The sequence below is a fragment of the Falco peregrinus genome, chromosome 5 (assembly GCF_023634155.1).
Source record: "Falco peregrinus isolate bFalPer1 chromosome 5, bFalPer1.pri, whole genome shotgun sequence".
Lineage (NCBI taxonomy): Eukaryota > Metazoa > Chordata > Aves > Falconiformes > Falconidae > Falco > Falco peregrinus.
In genome coordinates, this window is record NC_073725.1 from 89,829,115 (window position 1) to 89,847,500 (window position 18,386).

Consider the following 18,386-nt stretch of genomic DNA (forward strand, 5'->3'; position numbering starts at 1 on the left):
CCCAGAAAGAATCCCTGTTAGTAGAGCAGGGATTATTGTGCAAGCTTAATAGTGCTGCTTCCATTTTTGTTTATTTATTTTTAAACCTGTGCTTAGTATAAGATTTCATCCTAGCTGTGTGTAACTCTTACAGTTTCAAGATACTTGTGTTTTGGAAATGCACTTGGTGTAAATACCACACCTGGGGCAAGCAGTCTGTCAACTGTGTTGGTCACTTCTTTGTGAATTAATAAATAACTTCTCTGAATTATGAAGGAACTGCAAAGTGTTGACACGCTCAGTACCTTTACCTTCTGTTGCAGATGAAATGACAGTCGTTGTCAGCAAGGGACTGCTTGGTGCAGTTCAGACATTGGAAGCCTTCAGTCCTGTACCTGGAGCTGTTAGCCATGAGCTCTTGCACTTGCTAGAGCCCTTGTCCTTTGCTAATGGGACCAGTTATATATGAAGTGGGATCCCCTGGATCATATTTAATTATATTGCTCTCTGCCTAGCACAGCTATCACTTTTTTTTTTTTATTCTGGACAGTGTCAACTGCTTATTCCTGGACTATTTCTGTGGGTAGCAGGCCATCCTCTCTTTATGCAAAGATACGGCAGAATGGGACATGAAGGACCCTTCACTCTTCCCTCCTGGTCCCTGGTCTCTTGGTTCATGGTGTTTCGGTTCCTGTGTTCATCTAAAAGGGCTTTGAGTGGGGCTGAGTAGCATGGGATCTTGAAGTGCGTGTTCCAGTTCAGTCCAGGTGTTCCCAGGTTTGGCATTGCAATGGGGAGACTTGTCCTAGAGCTGCTCTGGGATTTGGAACTGACACACTTTACTTGAAACAAAAAACAAGTTACAGATTTCTACATCATTATTATGACACTGGAGCATGCTTCTATCTTCACTGAGATCACAAAGGTCTTTGGCAGTCTTTCCACATTAGTTTTTTTTTTAGTGTTAATGATCAATAAGATGCAAGTACATTATTGTGTGTGTGTGTTTTGTTTTTTTTTACTTTTGCTTTTTTCTTTGCGTATGTTTCCTTACAATTTCTTTACTGTGTCACCACGGCCACCCTGCCCCCCCCAACCCCACAGTAAAGGGTTTGCTGCAGCAAGATCCTGGTTGCCTTAACATAGTAGTCTGATCTACATGACAAATCCAAAGGCTTTTCTGCGGATTTCTGGGTTATACTTAAAACTTGCATCTGAGTCAGTACACCAGAAGGCCGGGGGAGCAGAGTGCCGAGCTGCAGTCTGGAGGTCAGATGCTGGTTTGCTGAGGGGATTCTGCTGGTGGGGGGAAGCAGAAGTGGTGTGGCTGCTTACCTCCAGAAGTCCAGGAGGTGAGCAGAGGGAAGGGCGAGGGGGAGGCAGGGGAAGAGACCCCAAGGCAGAGCAGCTCTGCCCCGCTGCGAGGCAGCTCTGGGGACTGATGGCTGGATGGACCCTCTGTGGGGCTGGAAGCGCAATTGTGCATTGTTGCTAAAACATGTTCTCTGTCTTCTGAGCTCCAAGGTCCTTATTTCTGCACTGCTCCCACAGAATTACAAATGGTGAAAGTATGAAAACCGTGTCATGTCTGGCAATGCATGGAAGGGGTGAGGGAATGCTTGTTCTTAGGCAGCTTAATTGGATCTGAGCGTTGCTCTGTGCCCCACTTTACACACCAGCATTTATAAATGGCCACACTTGATTGAGAGTAAACACATTTTGTGCTTCCATTTGAACGCATGACTGCTGCAGAGCACTGTTTTAATGAACTCTTTTGCATGTCATTGAGTCAGTGGAATTAATGTTCGTTTTGCAGCATCCTTGAAGTGCACAGGGAGGCTCGTCTGAGCAGTAGTGATCAGATCCCTGTCTCAGGGGCCCATGCTCTGACTTGGGTCCTGAGGCAAAACCGGGAGAGAGCAGGAGAGGTATGGGTGTGCAGCTGGAGCGCGAGCTCCTGAGGCTCCCGAGCCCAGCCCTCGAGTCTGTCCCTTACAACAGCTTTTCTTGACTCTCCTTTACTGAACTGCTTCATACTTATGATATTCCCCTGCTCTTTAATCCCTTGCTCTTTTGAATCCCACTGATCAGTCTGCTAGCATAGCAAGAAAATAAGGTCTTTTTGTAGAACAAAATCGGATTTCTGCTATTTATAAGGATGAATTCTCCCAGCAGTCAGCACCAACTCCCAGTGGTGCCTTCCAGCCAGTGTGACTGTGTTCCTGTGAAGAGCCTGGGAAGGCGTGTGCCTATTTGGGAATGCAGCACTCAACAACCCATCTCTGTGTCCTGGTCCCTTTCCCACATGGGAGAGGTGGCTGAGGGGCGCTGGCTGTGAGCCCTCTGCCTGCTCCCTCTGTGCTCTGCTGTCTTGGGGAGCTGCTGGCAGCTCTGCCAGAGCAGAGGAGGGAGTACTGCATGTGCGCACAGCACCCCTGCAAGGTGTTGTCTTGACAAATTTCGCTTTCTCTTTATGTGTTGAAGAAAGGTGGTTAATCAGTATTAATTAAGGCTTCAGCCTGGAAGGGTGGGAGTAGCTGCTAGCATGAGACAGGTGTGAGGCAGGGGTTGGTGGGGTTATGCTTCTTGTTTGGGCTTGTTAAATGTGGTGGAGAATCCCCTCTGGTCCTGGCATGCTGCGCTCTGCTGTGCTCCTTTTGTTTTTACTTTTTGGAAGTGTAATAATAAGTGGCTATGCTTATTTCCCCCTCTGCGGCTGGCAAGGGCCTGGCCGTGCAGGGGGCTGTTCTGCACCAGCCTTGAGGATGGCTGGCTGCCCACAGAGCTGCCGTGCTCTCCTGTGGGGTGCTGCCTTCAGAGCCCCCAGCATCTTGGGGATACCCCACAGGCTGTTTTATCCTGCCCTGGCTGCTTTGGCAGACCTGCTGTCTTCAAAACTCCATTTTTCCTCTGTTTAGTGAGCTGTGGTAAAGCTCAGCCAGTGGACATCTCTTCTGTCCTGGGCTGGACCAGCACCTTGTCCTTGGTGCTGGGCAGGAGGCAGAAAAGTGAGCCCCAGGGCTGGTACTGAGCTCGGGGGCCTGTGAGCCCAGCTGTGTCTCTGTAGCGATGCAGGGCCCCACGCACCCAGGGAAATGCTGAAATGCTGCGGATGCTTTCTGCCACCAGATCCCTGCTCCTGGCAGTGGGTGGGTTGCCGGGCCCCCTGCTGTGCCAGCGCTTTGTTGCTGCAAGGCAGCTGCCATCACTGTAAGCCTCTGTGGCAGGGGGAGAGGCTTGTTGCACTGAGTCTCCCTGGTTTTCGTGCCTTTTTTTTTTTGTTTTGTTTTGTTGTTGTTCACAGGCTGCAGCAGCTGAGCAGGCATGTCCTGAGTGCTGGAAGCTGTGGGGGTCTGTTGGCAACAGCTGGTGGCAGGGCCCTGGCCAGGAAAGAGCGTAATGGTCCCTACTGGCACTTTCAGCTGGGCGAAGGGTCGCTGCTGGCCTTGGCTTGGTCCCTGGCCTAGGGAAGAACAGAAGGTCTGAACTGTGCTGTTTCCCCAAGTACTGCTTTTCCCAGGAAAGAACATGTCGCTTCAGAGAGCAGAAATTGCTGGTTTTGTGTGTGAGCAGAGGGAGTAATGTAGATGAATGCTCTTCATGAGATGTCTGCTGTAGAAGTTGCCCAAACACAGAATTACATCTGTGGGTTTATAAAAGAAAATAAAAAATAATCTGAGCGTAACCTGATGATGTTCAATGAAAGATAAAGAATAGCCTTTCTTTCCTGCTCACATGTGGCATTGTGTCAGGTCTCTAATGAGCTGGCTTCCTCCGCTCATGTACAAAAACCTTTCCACAGCTGCTTCCTACAAAAGGCACACTGGAAAATAGACTGACATTTTTCCTCTAGTTGTCTTTGTCATCTGGAACAATAACAGCACCAAAGGAGATGCCAGTAGTTCAGCTATGTTTGGATTTATTTATTGCATCTATTTAGAGCAGTAGATGAATGATTATTAAACTTTCAGTGGGCTGATAAAAATGATAATGCGTCTTTGCTGTAAATCTGCTTTATAGATGGACAGGGACCTGTTTGGTTATAGGGTGCCTGCATTAGGGGGTTAGATAAGTGTATGCAATCAATATGAAATTATGATTTCTCCCCTCTTATCTCTTCTGATGGTGCCACTTCCATTCAGGGTGCCTGAGTGCTGGTGCTCGCACATCTGGGGAAAGGGAAGATTCATTCCTTTTTGTGCCAGACTCTTAGGGGCTGAGATGAGGAAAGGGGCTTGAGGTGCATGGCTGTACAATCATGGAATGTTGTTGGGAGGGAGCTTCAGGGTCTGTACTCGGGTGTCTCACATCTGAAACAGCTGCACCAGAATTGTTCCTGACTCATTCTTAATACCTTCTGGTGATGGATGAAGTCTGTTCAGATGTGCCACCTATTCTTACAACAGAGCCAGATTAGGGGCAGGGGATTAAAGGCTATGGGGGGTTGGTAAATGTGGTGGGTTTAATGTGTTTTTTAAACCCATTGCTGTTTAACTCTGTATCTGCAGCCAGTTGTGATGGCTGTTGCATTACTGCAGTGGGTTCAGCGTAAGCAGGATCAGCAAAATGAGGTGTTGTTTTCTTTTGATAAGCGAAAGAGGAGAGAAAGTTTGAGGTTGTTTTGACTTGTACCTGTCTTTGTGTAAAGTAATCTTTCTGCAGCATGAGCAGGTATCTTGGGGAAGGGGTGTTGCAGTTGTGGCCTGGTCTAAACTGAGGTTGCTGCCTGTGCTGCGTAGATGTCACCTGGGCTGCCGTGTTACAGACCAAGTTGAGCTACCTTAGCCCTGTGGGCTGTGGGGAGCCTGGCACATGCTCCACAGCCAGGGCAGCAGCCCCACGTCCCCTGGGTGGTAGCTCTGCCCCTGACAAGCTGGAACGCCAGTCTCAGGAAATAAATAAAGAGGTTCAGGGTGGACTGTACTTCATGATGAGATACCTGCTCTCTTTGTCCTTTTGCTCATCAATTGTTATTGGAGCTCTTCAGGAACTGCTGGTCTGCCTTGCTGAGAGGTTGCAGTCCCCCGTCTGTGGCACAGGGCTTGCAGGGACCCTGCCACCTGTTCGTACACCACACTGCCCTCAGCCAGAGCCAGAGGGCTGCCTTTGGAGACAGGGAAGCATGTGGGGCTGTATTTGATTGCCGAGCCATCTAGTTGAGTGGGGGCTGCCCTTTAGGAGGAGTTCCTGGTATTTTTCTCAAATTGTTGAATTGTTTGACTCTGTACCTTTATCTCTCATTTGGATGTAATTGTGCTTCTTTACTAATTGTTCTGCACCATGTGTTGCTCCTCCTTTACACCTTGCCTGTCTCGTATTGCTTTGCTGCCCCAGCATCTCAGAGTGTGTCGGGAGGAAGGCACATAACATTTCACAGAGCAGCAGATGCAGAGGTTTAAGGAATAACAAACCCACTTGTAGCAGCGATGGCAGGAAGCATGAGTAACGTTGGGAACACGCTGCTATTGCTGGAGTGTTTTTGTAGCGGAGCCTCTTGTGAGGGAATTGCATCTGATATTTTGTAGTGCTTCCTGAATCACTTCCAACATCTTGTGATCTGTTTCCACAGGCAGCTCTTTATCCTTGGTCCACTCAGGCTGCAAGAGTGTTGAGGAAACCAGAACAGTTATCATGGAGATGATTCTGAGATGAGGAATGACACATATACAGCCCAAGGCATGTGGTTGCTCTGAATCCCTGGGGATCGCTCTGCAGTGGGGCATTGTGGGCTTGTGCAGCTTGCTGTAGGATGACATATCACCAGGAATGCATGTCAATAGAAGTCAGTGAGGGTCTAGGCGGGAGTGATGTGCTGGTGACACTCGGAGAGAGGCGATAAGAAATACTAACGTGGATTCCTGGAAGTCCTGAAGTACTTATGTCTGTTTCCATACAGACACGCACACCCCCACCCGCCCCCTTTTTTAGTTGAAATACCAGATCCGCTTCCTCCTAGTAATACTAAAGACCCTTTTATCTTCAACTCTGTCTACATTAGGACTTAGTAGTAACCCTGTTGGCTAACTTGACGAAAACACTAGACCAGATAAGGCAGCTGCCTCTTAACATGCTAGCTGAAAAGCATTAATGCTGGCCTGATGATATCATACCTTTTCATCCTAGTGCAGATAGGACCGTAGACTGCTGGGGGTGGGGGGTGTGTGTTTCAGCACTTCTCTTTCTCTTGGCCCTCTTTGGTCAACTTGCTGCTGAGAATGAGCTTGGTCTTGCTGCAACCTGCACTGCCTTTGGAGCCCTCCTCCCTCCATGGTGGTACTAGACATTGTCACCTTGGTGTGCTGAGCTGAGTGCAGGAGGGGGATGGGAAGGATGAACGTGGCTGTTAGAAGGCAAGTGTGTTACTGTGAAGGCATGGACAGCAATTGTAGAGGAAAAGGTGTAGCGAGATAACCACTTAAGACTGGACTAAAATCTCTGCTTCACACTTCAGCGACTGATTTTCAGTTTGGAACCTGACAGTAATTTAAGGGCTAAATTTAATTTTCAGTGTAATTTTTTGAATAAAGGTAACATTTGCAAAGGAAGTCTCCACATTCACATCTTAAATTCTTCCCTCCACTATTGTCTGGGTGCGTTCAGCTGAACACAAGTTCTGTGAATACCAGCCTTCTCTCCTTGCTACAGATTTTTTGGATATTTTGGAACATTAATTTTTCCTAATTCTAGGTGAGCCACTAAATCCTGTAAGCAATGGCTGACTGTTAGCTGGGACCACAAACTCCAGTCATGGTGTCATGGGGCTGGAAGGGTGACCAGCCCCAACACCCCAGCTTGAGGCAGGGCCTGGGTCTGCAGAGCAGCTCGAGACCTGCTGCTGGGCCCTGCTGCTATCTAACAGCGAGGAGCTGCCTTGTGAGCGCCTTAAGATGGGTCAGCATGAAGCTTTCTTAAAAATAATGCGTTGTGGTCTGATCAAGAAACTAGTGTCTCGTAAATCTAATGGGAGAAGTATAATGCCAGGAATTGTAATAAAGTTGGTGGGAGTGGGACCCTGTGCCACGGTATTCAGCTGAAGGATGTTTAGCGATGCGAAGGAGAGCTCTGGTTATGAGACCATCTGTGGTTGAGCCACGCAGTGTCAGCTGGTAAATGACAAGGGTGTGTCTTGGGTGGTGGGTTTCTAGCACAGCTAAACTAGGTTTCTCTAGATCATTGCCATCTTGTCCTGATACCTGCTGGGTGCGTGTTGGGTGTTTAGGTATCACACCAGATCTGCAAGTAAGTTCACTGTATTTTCATGGGTTAGTATTAAATTTCATATGGTGCAACACTAATAATTCACTAGGCTTTCTGCTGAGGGAGGGTTCTCAGTATCAGGCTGATACCTGAAGAGGCTTAAGATCATTTTTCGGACCATGTTTTGTTACTTTTTCCTGCCAATGGATCTTGTTTTGCTTAATGGGAACTAGGAGTGGGGAAGGCTGTTTGGTCCCCTTTAATCTTTGAGTCCCTACAGACTACTTCAGATTTTTATCCCCAATAAATTGGCTCACAGCAGCATCCCAAGCTGCTCATGTTACATTGAGCACTGAGCAGGGGTGTGCTGGGCTCCCAGCTGTGTGGTGCAGAGGTGAGTGTTCAGTGTGGACCACTCATTTGTTTAGAACTGTGCTTACATATTTTACACAGGAGGGTGCTGGTGCCTGTGCAGGTGAGGACAGTAAATCTGTTGTCAGAAGGGCTTGCACATATGTAATGAGAGCAGATTATTTCTGTTTTCCCTTATTTTGCTGCCTTGAGGCAGGTGGACAGATTGTAGCGGATAGAGAGTATATGTTTATCAGTCCTTTCCTGTCTTTTTCATCACCACCCCCACCTCTTCTGGTGACCCCATTTTCTAGAGGGATAAAGCGAGCAGCCCAACCTCATTTCTCAAATCTGTTGTAAAGTCTGATTAGAGGAATGGAGGAGCTCTGGCACTGTGCGCGTGTGCAGCCTGCCTGGGCCCTCTTGGTGCTCCTTGGGGCAGCTGGTCTGCTGCAGCTTTCCCGCATGGCTCTTGCCCTTCAGGTGCAGCCTGGTCTCTGCCCATGCCACTGCCCCTTTTTAGGAAGAGCTTGTTCTTTTGCTTTTGCTATACACCATCTCTGTCTCTCCACAGAACATTGTGTCCAAGAACGCTATGCAGTACCGTGGGAATGCCCAGCACGATGCACAGGAATTCCTGCTTTGGCTTCTAGACAGAGTCCACGAAGATCTGAACAATGCAGTGAATTACAGTGGCATGCCTCAACTCAAGGTAAAGGATTTTGCTGCGAGCCAACATGGGAGAGTAGCTGTAGCTTTGCATACAGTCTTTCATTTTAAATAGGTTCTCCCTGTTGGCTTCTCAACTCCCAGTAATTCAGATTGAAAGAAAGCTTGGATTAAAATGCTGCTTATTTCTGGCCCTGTGAATGTAACTAGCCATTTCACTAATCTGTGGCAAGTGTTCCTGTTGTGGTGTAACCCCAGCTGGCAACTAAGCACCACGCAGCTGCTCGCTCACCCCCTGCCCTGGTAGGATGGGGAGGAGAATCAGAAAGAAGGTAAAACCTGTGGGTTGATATAAAAACAGTTTAATAACTGAAATAATAATAATAATAATAATAATAATGAAAAGGGAGACAACAAAGAGAGAGGAATAAAACCCAAGAAGAACAAGTGATGCACAATACAGTTGCTTACTGCCTGCTGAGTGATGCCCAGCCACTCTCTGAGCAATGATCGGTGGCCCCTGGCCAACTCCCCCCAGTTTCTATGCTCAGTATGATGTTCTATGGTATGGAGTATCCCTTTGGCTAGTTCAGGTCGGCTGTCCTGGCTATGCTCCCTCCCGGCTTCTTGTGCACCTCGTCACTGGCAGAGCATGGGAAACAGAAAAGTCCTTGGCTTAGGGTAAGCACTACCCAGCAACAACTAAAACATCAGTGTGTTGTCAACATTATTCTCATACTAAATGCAACCCACAACACTGTACCAGCTACTAGGAAGAAAATTAACTTGATCCCAGCTGAAACCAGGACTGCTCCCCAGTACAATCACTTGTGAATGGTCACAAACCACTCTGCAAGAGCTGGGAGGCATTATAGGGGAAGGGCTGCCAGGCATATCGTCTGGTGTGAGATCCATGCCTTTCTTTGGACTGCCCCAGCTACTTCACATTCCTGCATAACCACAGGTGTGAGCAGAGCACACTTGTTATTTAAAGATCTTGTGACGTTTTTCTGGTGGTTTTGGGCAAGGAGGGCCCAGATTTGACTAGGGGTACTGGAGCTATTTGGTATGGTGCATCTGCACGCCTGGGTGTGCTTCTAGGGTTTATTCTTCTCTTTTAGCCACCGTTGGAAGATGATGTGCTGCTCGAGGGACCAGCCTTTCCAATCAGTAGTACTTTTGTGCAGGAACTCTTTCAAGCCCAGTACAGGTATGATATTTCATAAATTCTGAGGCATTATTGCATGCATTGGTGACTCCCTTATAATTCTGCCCTAACACTAGCTCCCAGTACAGTTGAGACTGGTGTCATTGTGTTAACAGCTGTTTCTGAATTCCTGCTAAATGAAATCTGAACTAAGATCTTGCTCCAGAGGAGTAAAAGAATTGCACTACTTCAGCTTTGGTATAGTCTGTGAAAATCTACAGTATGTACCACTTCTTCATCTGCCCTGATGCATCCTGAAAGCAAGCCAGTGCTCAGTGGAGTAAATGCTAAGGACAGCGCAGTTCTGCAAGGCTTTACCCTGGCTGCTGAGAGGCAAGAGCCTGTGGCAAGATCTGGAGGTGCCTGGAGGCTGCTGGGGAGTTACAGATCCCAGGCATCATGCAGAGTTCCTGTTATCTGGTGCTTGGGAATTCTGAGCTGAATCTTTCACTGCCCCTTCAGGGTTTTCCCATGAGTTTTCCCATGCTTCTCAGGAAGTGAGCTTTCTAATTTCAGAACTAACACAAGAAGACAACCTAGTTTCCAGTGTTCCTCGATGGCTTGTATCTGTGCTGCTATAAGAATTTTAATTGCTGGGCTTTCTCCACAGTATTTGCCAAAGCTTCCTTTGCAAAGGAGAAACCTTAAGCCTGGTATAAAATGTGAAGCCAGTGTAAGGTCGCAGGTTAATTCTAAATGTGAGAGAAGTATTGTCTGGAGTTTTTCCTCTTCCGAGTAAGAGATCTGTGCACCTGCAGTGCTGACTGTTGCCATCTCGTTCCTGTCACTTTTCTTCAAAGACAATACCCTTCCAGGCCTTTCATGTTGGAGCTACTTTTGGTGAATTATTAATTTTGTAGTGATGTTTATTAAAAGTCATATTCAGTGACTGGAGTGAAATCTTTTCCTGGTATGCCCTGTAATGAACTTTGAGACTAATTACTTTAAAAGGATCTAGAAATTAGGAGCCCACCATTTGCAGCAGCTATGTCTATACAGCCTCTGTGCAGAGCTGCTTTGTATGGAGAAAGAAGAGTGGAAAGGGGCAGTCAGATTGACATGCAGAGGCTGTTGTTTGTGATTTGATGTATCCGTTCCTGATGAAATGAGGTATAACGCTGCCCTATTATTGATATTTGTACTAGGTCCTCTCTGACGTGCCCTCATTGCCAGAAGCAGAGTAACACCTTTGACCCTTTTCTCTGCATCTCTCTGCCGATTCCTTTGCCCCATACACGGTATGTAGCTGTCTTGAACTAAATGTTCGCTGTTTCCCATGCATATAGTGTTATTTAATTTGCTACAGAAGGAAGAGAGATGTCAGCAAAATTTCTCTGGTAAGTCTTTAAAAAAGATAGATAGGACCATATGGGGATTTAATTTTTTCCTTTGCAGGTAGATTGAGCCTTTTACTTGATTCAGAATGGCCCTCCACCCCCACCTTTAACTTCCTATAGAATTAATTTTTTTTGGAAAAAATATCTTTGATTCAGGTAACCAAAATATTTTGCTTTTGACTTAATTTATAGCATTAAATTGAAAAGGGGAAAAGGATGAAACACTTTCTTTTTTTTTTTTACTTTCTTTAGAACAGTCTCACTGATTACTCCAATTTCAAAAAGTGAAGTTAAAAGCTTTCCTGCAAAATGTTTTGCTTTATTGAAAGACAGCTGTTGCCAATAAAGAAAAAAGCTCCAGGGAGGAAAAAAAAAAATCCAGATAAAAAGTTGAGAGCGAAGATAAAGATGCACAGCAAAACTACCCATTGTATGCGTAAGCAACTCCTTCACCTGATATTTTGGAGGCAGAAAACTTGTATGGGTTCAAGAGGGAATGGAACAAAGTAATGAAAGGCCATAGTAGTTGTAACTGTCACATTTGGTGCAGAAGTCCCTGCTCCATGACAGAATGGAGACTGAGTGGGCTTTCCCGGGAAGATGTCCCTGGTTGGCTAGCTGCCCCACTCGTCCCAAGATAGTGCTGCTGGCTGCTGTTGGAGGCAGGGCTGAGTGGTGAGAGGCAATGTGGAGCAGCTGTTCCCAGCAGCAGCTCTCTGAGTGTGTTAAGGTGTTGCCTTGCACTGTCCTAAGCTGCATTACTAGATCCTTGTTGGAAAATTATGATTGCTTTGTCATAAACAGTTTCATTTTTAACTTTGTGGGGCTTTTTTGAGACAACATTCTGCTTGCAGAAGTAAGTATCACCAGTCAATGTAGTAGGAAAGGAGTCTTTGGAAATCAAACATACCTGTCTGGCTGCGGCCGAGCATAACTCCAGTGTGAGGTGGATCCAGACTGCCTGGAGGGCCCTGTAGCTTATGGGCAGGCTGGATGCACCCAGGCTGGGCTGGCCCTGGGTGAGGTGCTGCCCAGAAGTGCTGAGGCCAGCCCCAGCAGTGCCTCCTGTGCTGTCTGCAGGCCGCTCTACGTCACCGTGGTGTACCAGGGCAAGTGCTCTCACTGCATGCGCATCGGAGTGGCAGTGCCCATCTCTGGAACGGTGGCCAGGCTGCGGGAAGCTGTCTCCTCAGAAACGAAGATACCCACAGAGCAGGTAATGGGGCTTGTCTCATCACCCGTGTGCCCTCCCTTCAGCCGGAGGGAGCACGGAGGCTTTTGTTCTATGCTGAATATGTAGGAATTGAAATTTGCTGCCCATGACTGAATGGGGGAACCAAAAAGATCATGTTTTCCCTGTGCATTGGCTTTTTGAAACCTAGGGATGTTGGGATAGCTTATCAGTGGCGTGTGCAGACCTTCTGCCTGATCACACAGTGATTTGTGCATGCTGGCAGCAAGGAAACTTGGCGCCTATGGGGAGTTCCTCTGTAGGAAGAGCTTCAGGAAAGCTGTCAGATCCCACCAAAACCTCTCCATGTGCTGCCTTTACCCCAGCTTCTCTTTTATGGCAGTCCTTTTCCCTCTTCCTTGCTCCTGGCCAATTCCAGGATGTTTTGAGGAATGCTAAACCCTTAGCAGGAAAACCCCTGTTGAGAGGCAGGGCAGCTCAGCTGGACGAAGCACAGGTGGTTTAATGGATTCTGGGTTGCTTCTGCTGACTCTAGATCGTGCTGACGGAGATGTACTATGATGGTTTTCATCGTTCCTTCTGTGATACTGATGACCTGGACACCATTCATGAAAGCGATTGCATTTTTGCCTTTGAGACCCCAGAGATATTTAGGCCTGAGGGTATCCTCAGTCAGAGAGGTAAGTCGATAACTCTGCTTAATGCCCACCTCAGGAGACTAGGTGAGGGAGGCTTGTTTTGGGAAAGGGTATACTTGAGAGTAAAAGTCCCACAAGTAGTTGATGTTCTGGTGTATTGATTTCAACTCTGACTTTGTCCAGACACGTTTTAGCAGACTTAATGGTGTTGTCAGCCAGCAGGTTATAAAGAAGTGATGTACATTCCTTTCTTCCTCTTCTCAGGGCTGATTCTGCAGGCCAGGCTAGCTTAATGTGAAATCTGTTGTCGGGCTTAATTTAAAGACCTGCTGGGGACTGGTGAAGCAACAAAATTGTGTTATTTAAAATCAGATTGCCAGTGATGAATAAACAGTCTCAGGAATGAACAAACACTTTCTCTTTCAAAGCTCAGAACCCTCAGCTTCTCTGCGTCTCCTTCTCAGTGAAAGGGAATAATTGCATCCTGGGTAGATGGAGCATCATCAAACGCAAATTTTATTATTGGAAGTAACAAGTTGGGTTTCTGTCACTTTAGCTTTTCTGGCAGGCATACAAAGCTGTGAGTGCTTGTACAAATTGCTGTGAAAAATCAGTTAGGTGAGCACTTGCATATAATTTCTTTCTGTAAAGAAATAGTCACTATGAAAAGTAATTGCTCTTTGAAGCCTTCATATGAGTCATAAAAATGGTCCTGATTCCATAGTGACCTGCTCCTCTGCAGCCGAAGGAGGGTTTCTTGAGGGGGCATCAGGGCACTCAAAGCAAATGACATAACAAAATGTTTCCTTTCTCCTAATTTTTCAGGAATACATGTGAACAATAACCTGAATAACTTGAAATGTGGCACTGAGCACTCCCGAACAATATCTTACTCTCAAGGAACCGTGAAGTCTGAAAAACTGGAACAGTCCTCTACTAAACCAGCAACGAATGACAAGATTGTCTTGCTGGTGTGTAACAGAGCGTGCACTGGACAGCAGAGCAAAAGGTGACTGGCTACTTCACAGTCAGAGTTACTTTTCTGGCTGCTTCCTTAATTGACCTGGGTTTTACTCAGTGTAGTGAAAACACGAAGTGAAGGAGCAACAGCTTGCATTCCTAGCTTGTATTAGGTGCTAAAGAACACATTGATCAAGAAACATTAATGAATGCAGCAAAATATTCCTAATTTCAGTGAACTTCAACTAGTTAAGTGTTACTAGAAAGTGGTGGATGCAGACCAGTTGGAAGGACATACCAGCTCTATGGAGCTCTCTGGTTTCAGAGAGCAGCAAGCATGCCTGACCAGATCCTGTGACATGTGGAAATTTTTACTTGGAGTGCAAACAGGGAGGGTGGGAAGTGGCAAAGGCATTTGTACCAGCCACACTGAGACCTGTCGCAGCTGCTGAAGTTTGTTTCACAAAAAGTTATACCAGAGGTCACAAAGCTTTGGAGCCTGAAGCAAGCTGCTTAAGGACAGACCAGGGATGCAGCCCCTTAACAAGAACCCTCCGCATGGGCAGCAGTAACAACATTTCCTTGAAGCATCTCTCCTCTGGAGACTAAATGCCTTGTTTCTGGGGAGTTTCATCCAAAGCATGCCAAGCTCCATAGGTGCCATGTGAGGAGGGTGACACTGTCAGAGTCAGGATCATATTTATGAACAGAGTAATCTTTTAATTGCTCTTTCCAATGCTTCTCCTTCCTGTAGGTTTGGCTTGCCCTTTGTGTTGCATTTGGAAAAAACAATTGCTTGGGATATTCTGCAGAAGGAAATTCTGGAGAAGATGCAGTATTTCCTGCGGCCTGCAGCTTGCATGCAGGTGAGGCAAATGGTTTGTCTGTTCTGAGACTTCCAGCTTTGTGGGATGTGAGCTAAAGGGGAAGCCAGTTACTTGGAGTGATAAACATGCTGCACATACTGAACTGATGGCTTCCCAATATTTCTTTGTGCAATAATGTCCAAGTCTGGTATTCTACGTCCTTGGTGCTTTTGTCTACTTGCTGAAAGGTACAATTAAGATTAGACTGGTCAGGTGTAGAAATCGCATGCTTCATTTCCTTGCTTCCAGTAAATACTTGAGAGGTTAGTGCTGCACTGGAAATCCACGGTTTGGTGGTGTTTACCTAAAAGCAAAGATGAAACATTTGCTTAGTGACTGTGTGTTTCTGATGAGATCTCCCTCTGAGAGCAGAGGGGTGAAGAGGGGTGTCACCATAGAAGACTTGTTGGGTACAAAGCCTCAGTTGCTGTACCTCACACCTCTCTTAGCTGCTGCTTGTAGGCATATTTGAGACCTTGTGCATTTGCTTTCTCATGTAAAACACACATTCTATGATAAAGTATGTTTTGACTGGTACTGAGAGCAGGTTTGCACACAGGTAAGTTGGTTTGAATTGTTGACATGGCTTCTACTCTCTGTCACAGGTTTGCCCCTTCAGTTTGCGAGTGGTCAGTGTTGTGGGCATAACGTACTTGCTACCTCAGGAGGAGCGACCCCTCTGCCATCCAACAGTGGAAAGGTGAGCTGGTCATCCTTCCCAGGAGTAGAGAGAAGTTTGTCAGCTGGGACCTCTGTGTGTAGCCATACAGAAAGGGACAGTCTTGGTGTGGGTGTGTGGAATGGACTTTACGGGCCTAAGGAGCAGGGAAACGACTGTCCTCAAGAAGCTGTGTGAGGATTGCTCAGTTGTGTGTCATGCCATCTGGAGTATGTCCTTCTTGGAAATGGAGAACAGAATGAAAGTATTACTTCATTACTCCTCCCCCTCTTTTTTGCGTGACTGTTATTCTTTAGAAATCTTTGTAGATGTCTGTTCTGTAAATAAGTGTAGGTTTAATTACAGAACTAATGTACTTAATAAATGCAGTTTGCCAATATTGCCATGCTCTTTGCTGTATGAATTCCTTTTACTCCTTTGCACGCTTGAGCTGTGTGGGAACAGAGGAAGGATGAAGGGCTAGTGGAGAGAAGCTGTATCCATGTAAAAGACAACGTAGGCTTCAGATAGAAAGATGGTCTAACTTCTGTCTGCTCCTCTCTCTAGGGCATTGAAGTCATGTGGACAGGGGGGAACTGCTCATGTGAAGTTAGTGGTAGAATGGGACAAAGAAACTAAAGATTAGTAAGTATAAAGTGGAAAGCCTTCGAGTGTGTTCACCATCAGGAGTGATGCTTGTGGCTTGCGTGTGTGAATTGTGCACCCTTTGGCAAATGTGAGACCCATCAGAAACCCCACCCTGTGCCCTGCCCTGGCCTCTGTGCGCAGGGGCAGGCTGGGGCTGGGTACCCTAGACTTGCTCAGTGTCGGGAATCCTTTTCTCTCTATCCTGGGTTTTGCATTATGGAGCAGGTATCTTGCCTGTGGCTCCTTCCTCCACAAATCATATTTGTGTGAGAAAGTTTGTGGGCAGTGAGTAGCTTTTTCTGCCTGAGGTAAACTGGAGTGGGTGCCCACTGAAGCTGTTTACACCTCTGTTAGCTGTGCTGCCCTGTCAAGGATCTCTTGCCAGTCAGCTCTTGCTCACATGTAATGGGACAAATCCAGGAAAGACCTGTTGATTGTATGTTCAGAAAAGCCCCTCGGCAGCATGGGGAGCGGGTGGATGTGCTGGTAAATGTGTTGTCTCCCTGATGCAGCTTGTTTGTGAATACAGAAGAGGAGTATATTCCAGACTCTGAAAGCGTTCGCCAGCAGAGAGAGCTTCATCATCAACCTCAGACTTGCACTTTATCTCAGTGTTTCCAACTGTACACCAAAGAGGAACAGGTGGGGATAAGACTATACAGCAGCCAGGAACTGGAAGGTCTGGCTGGTCCATGTGCTGCATGAACTCCCATACCCAGCAGTGTAGCTGTTTTCTGCAAACACTGATGTGTTGTTACAGGACAATAAATTTGTAACACAATGCTAGTTACCAGTCCTGCTAACAGAGTTTCTCTGCAGTGAGGAGAAAGTTTTGAGAGGTACTGCTTTTGGTTTTTTTGCCCCCCAGCTGTCGATATGAGAGCGCACTCCTCTATTCTGCAGTTTCCTCCCTGTGAAATAGTGATGTCTTTTTTTCTGGCATCCATTATAAAGGGTTAGAACAATGTGGCTTCTTCATGGGAATTTACTGATGTATCTTGGAGCAGGTCTATGTTTCCAAGGCTGAGCAGGGGTGGGGTGGGCTCAAGACCCACTGAGTGGGCCCCCCCAAGCAGCAGTGCAGAGACTGCTGAGCTCAGTTCTCCAGAAGCGTGGCTGCTCTCTTCCTCTAGATCTGCTCATGGTGTGAGGAGGTCGAAGTGACAGGAACAATAGTGTGCCACAAGGCAGACTAGAGATGGGTCTGATCTGGCCCTTGCCTGGAACTTGCAAGCAATCTGCATTTCTTTGCCAGAGGTCTCTAATCTGCTGTAAAATGGGATAGTCCTAGAGTTGGACTGTGGACCTTTGAGCTTTAATAATTTTGGAATCTCTCTTGTAGCTTCTTTCAGAGGTGAGGGAAAAATTGTTCGAAATTGCTTGACAGCTTAAAGCTCTCTAACTTCTGAGATTTCTGAGCACTGGGCTTTGGAGGGAAGCATGTTGTGTTTGTGTCTTTGAAAAGACATGTTGTCCTTGGTGGGCAATGAAAACCTTTGCAGTTTGTAAGTCTGTGCCATTGGGACATAGGGAGGGAGAGGGTTTTCAGAGGACAGTAAGGTGTCAGAGATGAAATTCAAAGTACGTCTGTCGTCTTCCTGTTCTGATTCTTTCTTTGTTGCTGGTTTTCTTGTGAGAGTACTTTTATTCAGGCTGCCAAGCCTGCCTACTTCTTGCCTGTTTTTTCTTCTCTCCCACTTCAAAGGGATTGGAATTTATAAGGTCAGAATAGCTTCTCTGCACAAACAGCACTAGCTGAATTCTGTCTTGCAGTGAGAAGTGCCTCCTGCATGAGGTGCACGTGTCTACATGCTTGTCACTATTTTGAAAAGTGTCAGTGCGAACCTTGCATTTTCAATGAGCTTGATAAATGCTGGAGACAGATGGAATGCAGGGCCTGGGCCAGCAGAGGAACAGTGGTGTAGTCAAAGCTGCCTTGGAACAGGAAAACTAATACCACTCATGCCTTTTCCTTGTAGCTTGCCCCAGATGATGCATGGCGATGCCCGCACTGCAAGCAGCTGCAGCAGGGTAGCATCACACTAAGCCTCTGGACCTTACCTGATGTTCTCATCATACATCTCAAAAGGTTTAGACAGGTAAGGATGTCTGCAGTGTTTCTGGAGGACTGCTTCTCAGCCAGGGAGTGACCTGACTAGACCACTTCTTCCAAAGCAGCTGTTCTGTCCTGTGCATTCTTCTGTGGGTTTTCGTTTTCCCCAGGCATGGTGGTCTTGCTGCCACTGCAGCTTATGCTGTTCTTGGTTTACACAGGAAGGAGACCGAAGGATGAAACTTCAAAACATGGTTAAATTCCCCCTGAGTGGCTTGGACATGACTCCTCATGTTGTTAAACGCAGTCAGAGCAGCTGGAGTCTGCCATCTCACTGGTCACCCTGGAGGAGGCCTTACGGTCTTGGAAGGGATCCCGAGGACTATATCTATGACCTGTATGCGGTTTGCAATCATCATGGCACCATGCAAGGGGGACACTATACAGGCAAGTAGCCTGCAATATTTACGTATTTTGGATCCTTTCAGAAAGAAAACAGGGATATTTTTCTATTGAGTGTCTGTAACCTCATCTTTCTTGACAAAAGGACCTAACCCAACTAACAGGAGCTAGCTGTGTAATACTGGAGGGGTAGCTTTTGTGACTTTGAGGAATGGAACAATGCCTGTTG

General features: G+C 46.7%; 1 protein-coding gene across 1 annotated transcript in view; it reads left to right on the forward strand.

Moving 5' to 3' along the window:
* The window catches only part of USP31 (ubiquitin specific peptidase 31), a 34,315-nt gene that overhangs the window by 5,105 nt on the left and 10,824 nt on the right, over positions 1-18,386 (forward strand). The window contains exons 2-13 of the mRNA XM_055805290.1: positions 8,102-8,239; positions 9,318-9,406; positions 10,549-10,641; positions 11,821-11,956; positions 12,468-12,612; positions 13,396-13,579; positions 14,285-14,396; positions 15,002-15,096; positions 15,622-15,699; positions 16,215-16,344; positions 17,682-17,801; positions 17,977-18,202. Of these exons, the coding sequence (XP_055661265.1) occupies positions 8,102-8,239; positions 9,318-9,406; positions 10,549-10,641; positions 11,821-11,956; positions 12,468-12,612; positions 13,396-13,579; positions 14,285-14,396; positions 15,002-15,096; positions 15,622-15,699; positions 16,215-16,344; positions 17,682-17,801; positions 17,977-18,202 (1,546 nt within the window). The remainder of the gene's footprint in view (positions 1-8,101; positions 8,240-9,317; positions 9,407-10,548; positions 10,642-11,820; positions 11,957-12,467; positions 12,613-13,395; positions 13,580-14,284; positions 14,397-15,001; positions 15,097-15,621; positions 15,700-16,214; positions 16,345-17,681; positions 17,802-17,976; positions 18,203-18,386) is intronic.